Here is a 15,341-nt window from a genome sequence, read left to right on the forward strand (position 1 = left end):
TCGAAGTTTGGTCATGTGTAGTATATGCTTCATACCTCTTTCCCTCGTGCTGTGCTCAGCACGAGGAAACACTCCATGTTATTCTTTGTATTGTGTTCCATGGCTCCGTTCGGTTCTAGCACTCCGGTCAACATTAGTCAGTTGCCCGGAGTCCTGGAGTCGAGCGGCAGCACATTCCTGTGGGTGTTGCTTTATTTGGAATAAAGAAGACTTCGTTTCACCACGCTTGCCTACGAATGATCCTTCATTACATTTGGCGAAGAGCGGGTCCTGAACCACCTTTCTAACACCCACCAGGAGATACTCGGCCGACTTCATTCAGCTCGCCCTCTCAACTCCTTTCAGGCGCTTCATTTTAAAAACCCCGTTGATCTACCTTCATCTCCAGTCTTTGGCGGTCTGCATTTTGCCTGTTTCCTGTGGATTTCCTTGCAACTCGACATCACTGACGGTGACGGTTCGCCTCGAGCCCCGTGAGTACTCAGCATTCCTTGTGCGTCAGCATTCATTGCGCGTCATCATCCTCCTTGACGTTCATCCGATGCTGCTGATCTTGACCTCACCACGCCTCTCCGTCAACACGTATACGCAGGGCGGCCATCTTAACTGGTTGCCTAGCTACAGCTACGCGCTCTGCGCTAGACGCTCACACGGAGTCAGCGCACTTGAAATTGACGCTGTAGTCCAACCTCCGCTTCGTTTTACTGACATTTCTTCGTCATTTGGAAAATCAAATACTGGTATTTTAATCGTTTTACTTACATTTATTTATATGACAACATTTATTTCTTCATTTTAAAGTGTCTTTCTTTCGGTGACAGGCACACCACTGCCTGCACCTCAGTTTGGTCAAAAAGTTCAATTTATTACTTTCATTTCTTGGGCACATGTCATCGTTTTAATTATAGTTTGATCAAATTTGATGTAACTGTGAAATACCTCATTTTAAATGGCTTCTTCTCAACAATTTGCTCAACCTCCACCTTTTCTTCAACTTCCTGGGAAACCTACTATTCCTTGACGTCAGTGGGTTAGAGCTTTTGCTAACCATATTGTTGCCATTGATGCAGTCAAGTTCACTCCTGAGAGAAAAGTTGCTATTTTATATGGTTACTTAGGAGTTGCTGCTCAGAATGTCTTTGAAAATCTTCCTAGATCTCCTCCTCCCTCTGGCGAAGCAGGTGACCACTGGGATGAATATAAGGAAGATTTGTCTCGTTTAGCTCGACATTATGGTGAAGAACCTAATGAAATGCTTGAAAGACATAACTTCTTTAAAAGAAGACAACGTGAGGATGAGTCCATTGAAGAATACATTGCCCAGTTAAGAATTTTAGCTTCCACTTGCGAATTTGAATCCTATCCTGACATATACATCCGGGATCAATTTGTTTTCGCTTGCTATTCTAAAAAGATTCAACAACGCCTGTTGAGTTGTAAGAAGCCTACACTACAAGAGACCATTGACATTGCTAAAAGCATTGAAAGGTCCATTACAACATCTAATGCCCTTCAAAAGGATCAACCTCATACTTCATTTCATTCTTCTTCGATTGACAATTCTAGTTCTGTTAATGCTGTTAATGTGAATAAGTCCTTTAAGCAATTGCAGAAAAAACCTAACCCCTTTTGTTACAGGTGCGGTTCTAAATCCCATATTGGCAACAATCCTACTTGTCCTGCTCTTGGCAAAAGATGTGTTTTATGTAAAAAAAATAGGTCATTTTCAAGGTCTTTGCAGATCAGTTAAAAGGTCAAACAAACCTTCTGTTAACAACATTGTTTGTCCTGATATGGATGATTGTATTGATGAATTTCAAGATATGGTAGTTTCTATCCAATGCAATTACATTCATGCTGCCAAATTGGTTAAAGGTCCTTTCTGCTCTTCTCTCTTTGGTGACACTGAGATTTTGGTAATGGCAGTTTCCGGATCTCCAATAACCATTTTGAACTATGTATTATTTCGTGAAAAATGGAATAACTCAATTTCTTTGATTGAATCTGACCTCAGTCCTAAAGCATTCGGTGAATTTGACATCATCATGCTTGGTTATTTTAACTATAGGCTAGAATGCTTTAGTAGATCTATTATTACCAAAATTTATGTTGCCATTAATGGTCGCAATATTGTTGGATGGCAAGATCTTGCCAAAATGGGTCTTTTCTTAGTGCCTGGTTCTGATGATCCCATCAGAGTTGGTGATCCTCCGGAGGGTTACTCTCCTGCTCCACCTTTTGTTTCTGAATGTCTTCTCGTCAATGATCATGAGTCTGACATCAAACAAATTTTGGACAAATTTCCAAAAGTTTTTTCTAGCCAACCAGGTACTGTCAAAGGTTTCCGACATGAGATCAAATTAAAAGCTTCTGCTCAGCCCATAGTTCATAAAGTTCGCCCTGTTCCCATTAGCGCTAGGGATGAACTTAAGTCTGTACTCACTTCTCTTAAAAAAGATGGTATCATTGCACCTTCAGACTCTTCTGAATGGGTTTCGCCGATTGTTATTGTATGCAAAAAGAATGGCGAGGTCAAGCTATGTGCCGACTTACGCACATTGAACAAAAATATTTTGGTTGATTGCCACCCCCTCCCCAAAATCCATGATCTCCTGGCTAATCTGGGTGGTGCAAAATATTTTTCTTTAATAGATTTGCGCTCGGCATACCATCAGGTTCCTCTTACTGAGGCCTCTCAGGATCTGACCACATTCGTGACCCCATTTGGAGTTTATAAATATTTGAAACTTCCCTTTGGATTAGCCAGTGCTGCTAGTGTCTTTCAAAAAATAATGGATCATCTTTTCGAGTCTATTCCTGGTGTGCAGGCCTACCAGGATGACATTTTGGTCTTTTCTCCTGATTGGAATTTGCATTTGTCACATCTGACTTCTGTTTTAAGTAAACTCAACGAATCAGGCATGACGGTCAGAGCTGACAAATGTAAGTTTGGCTCTCAATCTTTAGACTACTTGGGTCACACTTTAACTCCTGAAGGCATAAGACCCAAGTCCTCTCTTATTGAAGCCATCACTCATGCTTCTCCTCCCAAAGACAAGGATTCCCTTCGCTCCTTCCTGGGTTTAGCAGAGTATTATGCCCGTTTTGTCAAAGGCTATGCACAAATTGTTGAGCCTCTTCGTTCCTTGCTTCGCAAAGGTTCAAAATTTGTTTGGTCAGAAGATATTGATGCCTCTTTTGCTCAAATTAAAAACATGATTGTTGGAGCACCTGCATTACATCCTTTTCAGGATTCTGCTAAATGTTTCATTATGGTTGACGCTAGCTTGACAGGCTTAGGTGCTGTTTTGGGACAGTGGGTCTCAGGAAGGGAGCACACAGTTGCTTTTTCTTCTAGGAGACTCAAAGATTCCGAAACACATTATAGCACTATCGAGCGAGAGGCCTTGGCTTGCGTATGGGCCATTGAGAAGTTCAAGAATTACATATGGGGACGTGAATTTGATTTGTATACTGATCACAAGCCTCTCACTCAGCTTCTCAATGGTGATGGTCTAGGGAGAGCTTCTTCAAGACTTGTCAGACTCTTATCAAAATTACATGAGTTTCATTTCAATATAAAGCGCATTTCTGGTGGTAAGAACTTTCACGCTGACTGCTTATCTCGCATGTCGCTTAATGATTCTTCTAATTTGCAGGAAATTGGTGACATCGAGTGTGTAGTTGCCACTCTTGATGCGACAAAATTTTGTCCAGGCATCACAGAAGAATCTTGGTCAAAAGCATTTGAGAATGATCACAATTTAAAATTAGTTGCGCAATATATCTCCAAAGGCTGGCCTGAGAATAGGAAGCTTTCTACTGAGTTAAAAGCGTTTGCTATGATTTCTTCTGAACTTTCCTTAGTTAACAACTTAATAATGAGACATGACGTTTTTGTTCCTCCTTCTGATATCAGACCTGATATCATTAAATTTGCACACCAAGGACATCTTGGCATCACTAAAACGTCTCAACTTATCAAGTCCCATTATTGGTGGCCTTCCATTGAGTCTCAGGTAAAATTTTTCATTGATTCCTGCAACGAATGCTTACTTTCGGATAAGAAATGGAAACTTATGCATACACCCCTTCATCCTGTTCCTTTTCCGGATAAACCCTGGGAAAAGGTTGGCTTGGATTTTTCTGGTCCATTTGATGTTCTTCCCCACGAAATGAAATATGTCATTGTTTTGATCGACTATCATTCAAAATGGTTGTATCACATGTTTTGTGATTCCCCCTCTTCTGTCAACGCAATCAAATTTTTGAAAAGAATTTTTATTATTGAAGGTTGTCCTTCTGTGGTTGTTACCGACAATGGTTCCCATTTCATATCTGAAAAATTTACCTCATTTTTACAAGAACATGATGTGGTTCATTTTAAAGTGGCCCTTTTACTCACCCACTTCAAACGGTTTGGTTGAACGGGCTAATAGACTTCTCAAAGATGCTATTCAAACTGCCATTTCTTCTCACAATGATGTCAAGAATTTTCTTGAAGAGAAATTCTGGTCGTACAATATTTCCCCTCATAGTACAACTGGTGTGTCCCCTTTTTCCTTGTTAAGAAATAGGAACGTTCATACCAAATTGTGCCCCAAGTGGTTGTCTCAGAGTAATATTGATACCCAAGTCCATATACCTTGTGATGTTAATTTGTCTAATAGAGTTTTACAAAAGCAGACTATCATGAAGGAAAGACATGATTTGGGTAAGTGTTTCAATTCAGCTGATTTAAAAATCGGAGATTGGGTTCTTATCAAAAACCCAAGAAGAGTTTCTAAAGGTCTCTCCAAATTCTCTACCCCAGTCCAGGTTACTTCTGTTAGTAAAGCTTCTGCTTTACTTGGCAGTAGAGGATGGTGGAATAAGAGAGCTTTAGTCCACTTGACCGTTTCACAAGCTCGTTCTTTATTGAATCTAACAAAGGAGCAATTTGATCAGTGTGACTGGTCTTTTTGGTTAGATGTGCCTTTTTCCTTGGATTCCTCTCCCTCGAGTTCTTCTTCTGTTCAATCAGATTCACCGTCAAGTTCTTCTCCTTCCTCCATTGCTTCTGAGGTTGAAGGGGAAGTTCCACTCCAAACTTCTGCTTCATCTGTTCGATGTAGGAAGTTACCTGTCAAGTTTAATGATTATGTTTTAGGTTGAAATGTTCTTGTTTTATTTTCTTTTCTTCACATGTTTTTATTTCTTTGCTTTCCACTTTCAAATGTTGTGAAGAGGGAGAAGTTGTAGTATATGCTTCATACCTCTGTCCCTCGTGCTGTGCTCAGCACGAGGGAACACTCTATGTTATTCTTTGTATTGTGTTCCATGGCTCCGTTCGGTTCTAGCACTCCGGTCAACGTTAGTCAGTTGCCCGGAGTCCTGGAGTCGAGCGGCAGCACATTCCTGTGGGTGTTGCTTTATTTGGAATAAAGAAGACTTCGTTTCACCACGCTTGCCTACGAATCATCCTTCATTACATCATGCCACCAAGGTGGTTAGGGTCAATACGAAAAGTGTGGTCAATCAGGCTGGCAGAGTGTGGAATGTGAGAAAGGTGGTTAAGTGCAGAAATGTTACCGTACAGCATGAATCAATTTGTAAATCATCATTGGATCCTAGTGGGGTGGATGATTCTGGTGGATAGAAATCTGTGGCATAAAAAGTGAGGAGAGTGACAGGATCAAGTGTTTGATTAGAATATTTTTATCCTTAAAAACTTCGTTAAGAGGGAACATGTGTTGCATTGTTCACATGTGTTTATTTTTATGGTATTTTTTCCATGGTTACTGTACTAAGGTTCTGGAATGTGCAGGAAAATATTGTGATTGCAGTTCTGGCTGTGAACAGTTGTTCTGTGCTGTGCTGCCTACAATAAACCTATTTTTGCTACATATTTCTGCAAATGGATCTTTACATTGTGCTTATTCGCTTTTTTAAATGTTTTTCTCTTTATGGCTTATTTTTTCAGTAAAAAAAAACAGTAGTTAACCGTAACACCGATTTACCAATAATTTAACATTAACTTTAAGCAAAACATCTGAAAATTGACAACCCAGTGCAGTAAACGGTTGTGGACTTTGAAAATATAAAAGTACCATGAAGGCACCTGCAGAGCTACTCAAAGCTGCCAGCTTCCTGGAACCCATAAACTATGTACCTATCTTTCACACCCTATCATCCAACACGCTGCTAAATGCTGCATCCCAGTGCACCTTAACCTCCCCTCCCCTCAGTGATCGCACGCAGGGCATGGAAACACTTTCTGCATTGGATCCAAAACGAAGACAACTCTCTTCCAATCACAACCTGCCTATGTGGCGTAGCACACTGCTCGTGTAGGTAAGCGCTTCAGTGCCGCACAGAGGAGTAATCGCGCTATATTAATTTTGCAGTGCATTAGAGAGCCAGACCTCTCGCCTTTGCTTATGCTTGAAGTGGCATGCATAGACAGTGTGACAGGTGTGTGCACTACCCCCCGTGGCTAGCAGAGGGCGCCCTGGGGCAGGTCAGCTGCCGCGGGAGCAGCCAGCGCCGTTTGTTGTGCTCAGTTCTGCGATCTCCAGGGGACCCAGGAGACAGCCGAGATAACGAAAGAAGTCGCAGGGCAGGCGGCTCCGCTGCACCCGACTCTATCGGGGCTTCTGTCCCCTCCTCAGCGCCTGGGGAGCAACGGACAGACGGACACCTATGCTGAGCACAAGTTAGAATCAGAGAGACCCCGAATTTTGCAATAAACCTGGATCAAGGTCTGAGAGACTCGTCGGAGGTGAGGGGAGACGGCAAGGTCTGAGGGTGAGAGTTTACAGCAGGGAACAGACAGCGGGAAATGGGGGTGAGAGACGCGCAAAGTAGAAACTGCAGTGCCCGTGAACTAGGGGCAGCAGAACGGGGGCGGGGGCAGCATTGCTAGGGCGAAGGCAGGGGGTAGAGTAGGGGAGTCTGGTCTGAAGGCAGAGCGACACTTCAGGGAAGGGCAACTGGGGGCGGGAGTGCGAGACACCGCGGAGGGCAGGGACTGCCTTTGAGAGAGTGAGTCCTGTCATCTGAAAGGGCTTGGGAAAGGGGGTGGGATTACAGGAAATAATGCAGAACCGAGCAGCATACTAATCAACTGCGGGGCAGGTATTGTGCAGCACGGAGGGGTACCGAGCCGCGAGGGAAGGGGATATACGCGTTCCTTCAAGATAATATAACCACACACAGAGAGACTGACCGGGAGAGGCAGAGGCAGCCCTGCGAGAGAAGCCCTGGATGTGGCACTGAGCTGCACTGAGAGACAGCCCTGGATGTGGCACTGAGCTCCACTGAGAGACAGCCCTGGATGTGGCACTGAGCTCCACTGAGAGACAGCCCTGGATGTGGCACTGAGCTGCACTGACAGACAGCCCTGGATGTGGCACTGAGCTCCACTGAGAGACAGCCCTGGATGTGGCACTGAGCTCCACTGAGAGACAGCCCTGGATGTGGCACTGAGCTGCACTGACAGACAGCCCTGGATGTGGCACTGAGCTCCACTGAGAGACAGCCCTGGATGTGGCACTGAGCTCCACTGAGAGACAGCCCTGGATGTGGCACTGAGCTGCACTGAGAGACAGCCCTGGATGTGGCACTGAGCTCCACTGAGAGACAGCCCTGGATGTGGCACTGAGCTCCACTGAGAGACAGCCCTGGATGTGGCACTGAGCTCCACTGAGAGACAGCCCTGGATGTGGCACTGAGCTGCACTGACAGACAGCCCTGGATGTGGCACTGAGCTGCACTGAGAGACAGCCCTGGATGTGGCACTGAGCTGCACTGACAGACAGCCCTGGATGTGGCACTGAGCTGCACTGAGAGACAGCCCTGGATGTGGCACTGAGCTGCACTGAGAGACAGCCCTGGATGAGTGCACTGACCAGCACTGGAAGAGCCTGCCAGGCCGGAGGAGGCACTGCCCAGCGGTGGAGCCGCCCGCAGGCCAGTGCCCGGGCGGAGGGGGACAGGCATGCAGCAGAAGGCGCCCGAGCTGCCGTAGCCGCTCTCTCACTCTCATCACCGCCCGCTGACTCTGGCCGGGACCATGAAGGATGGAGTGGAGTCCAAGGACCAGCAGCTCACGGTAGGACCCGACCCGGCTCCTCACTTCTATTCCGCGTTGTGCTAGTCTGTACTTCTTTACTCGAACTATTGCCATATTACACTGCATAAGCAATGGTATGCTGGGGTGCATTAGCGTGGCTGTGTTTTGCTTTCTGTGCTCACGTATGTTGTCTGTACTCATGAATGTTTCCAGTACTCTTGTATTCTTTATCTGGACTCACTGGGTTTTCTGTGTTCGTGATTTTATGCTCATTGGATATATTTCACATGTGTTTTCCGTGCTTGTGTGAATTTCTGTACTCATGTTTGTTTTCTGTACTCGTTTGGTTTTAAGTTTTTTTTTTGTAAATGCGCTAGCATGTTTTCACTTTTTATGCATACTTTAATGCCCATACTCATAGATGTCGATTCACCATAATCCTGGGGGTAGCAGACGGGACATCACACACCCTTTGACCATATTGACATCAAAGGAAGTGACATCATATGGCTGTTCACCCTGAATCTTCCCAGAAAGTGATGTGACTTAACCATTGACATCAATTAAGTTAAATTACAACTGTGTCATTAATATGAGCATACAACACAAATGTCTCTTTTGGATCCCACTACATTGGGGTGCCGACACAATCTGAAGGTGGTGGGGTGTATGTGATCTAATGCTTGTACTAAATTGTACTAAGGAAGCTAAATGAACCAGAGTTCTTTTGAATGGGTTCGGGGGCAAGGAGATTCCCCCACAAGACCATTTGGAAAAAATGGGTCAAAGAGTGCATTCTAAAGCATACTGTTCACATAAATCTGCTAAAAATCCATGCACCGTGAAAGGGCCCTTGTTAAACATATAAGTCCTTTCATGGTGTACCAAGCCAGTGAAACCTGACGTACCATTGTAGTTGACCCTTGTTTTCAAAATGTGCTATGGTTGCCCCCATAGGCCAAACAACCTCCATTGTGCCAGGGCCAGCATTTTGCCATGGGTGCTCCCTATAAGCCATGGGTGCCCTCTTATGCCACCAGTTACATCTGATATGCCAGTGCTGGCAATGTGCTATTGTTATCCATGTATTATTGGTGACCCTTTAGTAACAATTTACCTTTAGTACGATAGGACCAGCATTTTGTCTTGGTTGTGCCCGCCTATATGCCACAGCTGTCATCCTTTATGGAGAGAATACCCTCCAAAGGGCGAGCATGAGCATCTTGCCATAGTTGTCCCGTAACAAGAATTGCCCTCAGTGTGCCTGCGGCAGCCTTTAGTCATGGATGTCCCAAATATCAAGTATTGTCTCTAGCAAACAAGGGCCCTGTCTGTTAATATTTGCCTTCAGTATGAAAACCCCTGTATTTTGCAAAGGCCAAAAGCCGGCTTGCAAGCACCCCACATTCCCAGTCATGCTAATATATGTTCACTAACTCACACTCATTCTCACCCACTCACTCTTACTCAACCATTGTCACCAACTTGCACTTATTCATTCTCACTCTCTGGCATTCAGTCTTACACGCCCTCACACATTGTCACTAATTTTTACTCTGAAAAACTCACAGCTACTCACTCACACTGACTTAAACTCTCTCTTACCCTCACTCCATCATTCTCATTTATTCTGACTCACTAACATTTAATCTCTTTTATTGCGACTCTTAATACTGGCTGCCACAACTCACACATACATGCTAACATACACACATGCTTGCACATAAACACTCCCTCTCACACACAAACACACTCTCGCCTGCAAGCACACACATAACATACATTTAAGATTTTTTTTTACTTACCTGATGCTCCAGTTTATATTATACTAATAGTGAATAATATACAATTATTGTATTGTGTTGTATTGTAATTGCATTTATATAGTGCTTACTACCCCTGACAAGGCGCCAAAGTGCTATTTTGGTGAGTAGCACACTACTCCGGAACCCATAAAGGATTAGTGGTGAATTAGTATAGTGAAATATGAAAATAATTTGAGCGGTGTATATGTTAGTCTATTTTTTGGATTGAGAAGGACAGTGGAGGGGTAAAAGAGGGAAAAGGTTTGCATTTATATAGTGCTGATGAAGTATTGAAGCGCATTTTCAGCGAGTAGCACGCTACTCCAGAACCCATAAAGGATTAGTGGTGAATTAGTATAGTGAAATATGAAGTAATATGGGTGGTGGATATGTTAGTCTGTTATTTGGATTGAATAGGATAGTTATTTCCTGTTCGCGTGATTAAAAATAAGCAACAATGAGCCCCAACTCCTTGGCACTGATTTTGCCACCTCTGAGGCCAGAGGTAGTGAAGGCAGTGGTAGGGTTTGTAATAAGTAAACCAGAGGGCACAAGTGTGACCCCTAAATCACATCCATGGATACCCTTATTTCCTTTTCTCGTACATTTTGATTGAGTGTTTTCTGTATGTGTTCTCTTGTATTTTTCATTGTTCATGTGTTATCTGTACTCAGTACTTAATTTGAGCTGGTGATTGCAGGTGTGGCCCACCAGCACTCATTTTTAGGGACTGTCATTTATTTTTCCTCATCAGACTTTGACCCAGAGCAAGAGAGAGAAAAGCACCCAAGGGGGGAGGAATGAGAAAGACAGAAAAAACATAACAAAGAGCAAACACAGAGATGATAAAGAAACTGTAAGAGTGATATAAAAGGACAGGGAGTGTTTTGAGGTGGATTAAAAACGCATGAGGTAGAATCAAGGATATACTGTCTTGGTATTCTGCATGTCGACATTCAGTATCACCAAACCGTGGGCTTCTAAGCAAAACGTTGAGCTCCGCATTTATTTGTTTACACTCTCTATAGTAAGATTAAACTTTGGTCTAAGCAAATTCCAGGATCTCCTCTTATTTGATACAAATTGATTGACTCCCTGTGAGCAAACCTATCTTATTTAAGAAGGTCTGCATTGCTCTAAAGATTTTCTACAGTAGAGCTCTCAGTTTTTGAACATATTTTCCAAGTACATATCTGTTTGTCAGTGACATAACTTTAGCCCTCGCAGCCCCCACCGTGCGGGGAGGGGCCCGAGCTCCAGGGGTCCCCTCCGGCACAGTGCATGGGTGGCCAACCCCATGCCTGAGAGTTCATGACTGGGTCCGGATTGTAGGGGGGGGATTCATGTACTTTGCATAGGTAGGGGGGCGACCCCTTAAGGTTTGGTATGCCACTGCTGCTCGTGACCAATGTTCTCAAAAGTGGGGCTTTTTTTCAGGGTGGCAGGGCTTTCAGAGTGCAAGGACCCCACATCTGGAACAGAACTCTCCTCAGCATTGGACAGGAAGGCTCCTAGCGTGGCTTTTTATTGGTTAAGCGACTCTCTCAAGTTATTGTTGCAGCGCCACTCTGAAAATAGATAGTTGTGGTGCGTCCATTGGGGCCTAGGGGCGTATCCCCACTAGCCTCATGGACCCACTGTCGCGGCTGCAAGGACACTGAATATTGCAATGCAATTAAAAAAATTCTAAGCATGATTATTTCAATAAGCGGCCCGCCGCCGCCGGGAATCCGGGCAGCACCTGAGTTACTTATCCGGACTCGCTGCGCGCAGGGGGGCTGGACTGCTGCAGCTTGAGTGACAGTCCACGTCACTCAGCTGCAGCAGTAGACAGTACCTCACCTGTGGTGCGCAAGTGAAGCTTGGGGCTGAAACTAGCCCGAGCATGCGCATAAATAAATTTCCCATTGAGAGAGCGACTAGGGGGTGCTGGTTTAACTGAGCCGCAGCCCCCAGCATTAGAGGGCGACTGGGCGAGCAGTTAGTGTGCCCCCCTAGCCAATCCTGGTGCTGCATGCAGCACCAGGATTGTCTGGTCCAACGTGCAGCAATCCATTATTGGATGCCGCACGTGGGTGGTGCACAGCTCCTCAGTTCCACTGCATAATGGCCAATCACTGTGTGACTTCATGTGAAGCCATGCAGTGATTGGCCATTTCGGGACGCGTGCGGCCTGGCTGTGATGTCGGTTCTATCTGCAGTGTAGCCTGGAAGTCTGGACTCGCCTCGTGCGCAGGCTACAAACTAGTACAGTAGTGCAGTTAGATCGTGACCGGAGAGACTAGTCACTGATATACTACGGTCGGTTACGGTACCACCACCAGGTAAGGCCACAGTGCAATAGTGCATACAGTTAACGACAAGATGATTGAGGTGATGAGTAGTAGTGTTTGGAATTGGTTCAGATCATGTTGCGGTTGGAGGCGGACGGTCCGGAGCATTTTTCATGTGGATTAGGACTCATGTTGCGCCCTGGTGATGGTTACACCAATTTTGAGGTCACTCACGATAAGCCTAGGCATTGGGCAATTTGGCAAATAACTGTGTGATCGATTCCCGTGGGCCCACTGGCCGGGCTCATTTATCGAGTACAAGTAGATCTGGATCGAGAAAAATAAATACACGTGTGGGGGCCTGTGGCCTTACTTTACTCGTTACCTGCTGACTTTATTTTCTCCAAAATTACAACGCAACCTCTTCTATCGGCACATGCCAATGTGATGTGAAATGCCCCATGTGTGTTACTATGACAATGACTGACCTAGCCCAGCGGTGTCTGTGCACAGGGCCCCAGCGGCCAGCCTCTGTGCAGCACCTCCGCCCTCCGCGTTGATGTAGCTGCCGTCTTTGTGACGATGCTTGGTACATACCATGACATGGATATGGCATGCCACATTTGTGACTGGTCTGCATATGTGATGGGAGGGTGTGTGGGAGGGGGCACTACTTTACAACAATGAGATGTTCTGGGCTCACAATGGGATGCAATGCCGGATGTGGAGAGCGCTCAATCATACAATACTTAGGTGTTCTGAGTTCACATTGGGGTGCATTAGTAGATATGGGGGGGTTGCACCATACAATAGGGAACTGTGTTGAGCTCACATTGGGGTGCACTAATGGCTAGGTGTCTAGGACTCTACGATGCAATAGTGAGGTGTACTGAGCCCAGAATGGGGCCCGCTGATGGATGTGACAGGGGCTCTACTGTACAAAAGTATGGTGTTCTGAGCTCCCTCTGGGGCACACTGGGATGTGGAGGGGGCTCTGCCATACAACAGGGTGGGTTGCTGAGCTTCCTCTGGGGCACACTGGGATGTGGAGGGGCTCCGCCATACAAAAGGGAGGGTTTCTGAGCTCACACTCGGGCCCACTGGTGGATGTGACAGGGGCAATACTGTACAGCAGTATGGTGTTCTGAGCTCCCCCTGGGGAACACTGACAGGGTTAAACACTAGGGTGACTGTTCGGATTACAGAGTTCCCAGAAGTTCAGAGAATTTTTAGATTACATTGTTTTTACAGACTCCAGCCTTATTCGGCAGTAGAGATGATGAATAAAGGTATACACATTTATCTCAATGCTTATGATTACATGCTTCTTCCCAAGTGAAACATGTAATAACTTTGGCAGTTGTGACACCAAAGAAATAACATTTGCCCCTATTTTTGGAGCAGAGATTACCTTCATACAATAATCATACTCTAAATAGATAGTATGTCTTTTGTCCAGCTGGACAAGAATTTATTTTTCATATAAGAACAAAATTAAGGAGTTGTTTCAAACATTAGATGACAAGTGGGCACAGCCGTGACCCACAGAACATTGAGACACAACAACGAACACAGAATGGCCAAAGAGCAAGGTAAAGTACGTCTGTACACTCGTGTTTAGAATTTTACAGACTTAGATCATTACTTTATACACCATTGCACATTACAATATTGCTTAATCATATTGCATATGGCGTATGGGTGTCGACGACGTTTCGATGCCAGCACTAGATACTGGTACAAAAGGGGGTGGTAATGGACGGAGCATCTGAACCAATCAAACACTCACACCCAGTCAAAAGATCTGGGAATAATCCATCACCGTTCTTTAGCCCACTCTGCCACCCCAGTTCAGACATGGCTATATGCAAATCAGTCTGACCCTGTGCCTCATGGGAACAGTCCAGCCCAAACTGCCAAGCCATGCCTTCCCTGGACCGGAAACAAGCTTCTGAGGACCGGTTTCTGGCATTTCAGCCGTCTTCAGCCCGGCTTGCTTGAATCCAGTGGCAAAGTGAGCAAGGGACTCACGTCTGAGCATACCCTGCCACACTTATGGCGGCCAAAAGCGGTGCCGCCATAAGTGTGGCAGGGTATGCTCAGACGTGAGTCCCTTGCTCACTTTGCCACTGGATTCAAGCAAGCCGGGCTGAAGATGGCTGGAATGCCAGAAACCGGTCCTCAGAAGCTTGTTTCCGGTCCAGGGAAGGCATGACTTGGCAGTTCGGGCTGGACTGTTCCCATTTGGCACAGGGTCAGACTGATTTGCATATAGCCATGTCTGAACTGGGGTGGCAGAGTGGGCTAAAGAACGGTGATGGATCAAACCCAGATCTTTTGACTGGGTGTGAGTGTTTGATTGGTTCAGATGCTCTGTCCATCACCACCCCTTTTTGTACCGCTTTTGGCTGCCATAAGTGTGGCAGGGTATGCCCAGACGTGAGTCCCTGCTCACTTTGCCACTGGATTCAAGCAAGCCAGGCTGAAGACGGCTGGAATGCCAGAAACCGTTCCCCAGAAGCTTGTTTCCAGTCCGGGGAAGGCATGGCTTGGCAGTTCGGGCTGGACTGTTCCCAATTGGCACAGGGTCAGACTTATTTGCATATAACCATGTCTGAACTGGGGTGGCAGAGTGGGCCAAAGAACAGTGATGGATCAAACCCAGATCTTTTGACTGGGTGTGAGCGTTTGATTGGTTCAGATGCTCCGTTCATCACCACCCCCTTTTGTACCGCTTTTGGCCGCCATAAGTGTGGCGGGGTATGCTCAGACATGAGTCCCTTGCTCACTTTGCCACTGGATTCAGGCAAGCCGGGCTGAAGACGGCTGGAATGCCAGAAACCGGTCCTCGGAAGCTTGTTTCCGGTCCAGGTAAGGCATGGCTTGGCAGTTCGGGCTGGACTGTTCCCATTTGGTACAGGGTCAGACTGATTTGTATATAGCCATGTCTGAACTGGGGTGGCAGAGTGGGCTAAAGAACGGTGATGGATCAAACCCAGATCTTTTGACTGGGTGTGAGTGTTTGATTAGTTCAGATGCTCCGACCATCACCACCCCCTTTTGTACCGCTTTTGGCCGCCATAATTGTGGCAGGGTATGCTCAGACGTGAGTTCCTTGCTCATTTTGCCACTGGATTCAAGCAAGCCGGGCTGAAGACGGCTGGAATGCCAGAAACCGGTCCTCGGAAGCTTCTTTTCGGTCCAGGTAAG

General features: G+C 45.8%; 1 protein-coding gene across 2 annotated transcripts in view; it reads left to right on the forward strand.

The window, feature by feature from the left end:
• Positions 1-7,605: 7,605 nt before the first annotated feature.
• The window catches only part of KIF19 (kinesin family member 19), a 347,663-nt gene continuing 339,927 nt past the window's right edge, over positions 7,606-15,341 (forward strand). For both annotated transcript variants that reach the window (XM_086930997.1, XM_086930998.1), the window contains exon 1: positions 7,606-8,092. In XM_086930997.1, the coding sequence (XP_086787123.1) occupies positions 8,054-8,092 (39 nt within the window). In that variant the 5' untranslated portion in view covers positions 7,606-8,053. The remainder of the gene's footprint in view (positions 8,093-15,341) is intronic.

Source organism: Lissotriton vulgaris, chromosome 7 (assembly GCF_964263255.1).
Source record: "Lissotriton vulgaris chromosome 7, aLisVul1.2, whole genome shotgun sequence".
In the NCBI taxonomy this organism is placed as follows: domain Eukaryota; kingdom Metazoa; phylum Chordata; class Amphibia; order Caudata; family Salamandridae; genus Lissotriton; species Lissotriton vulgaris.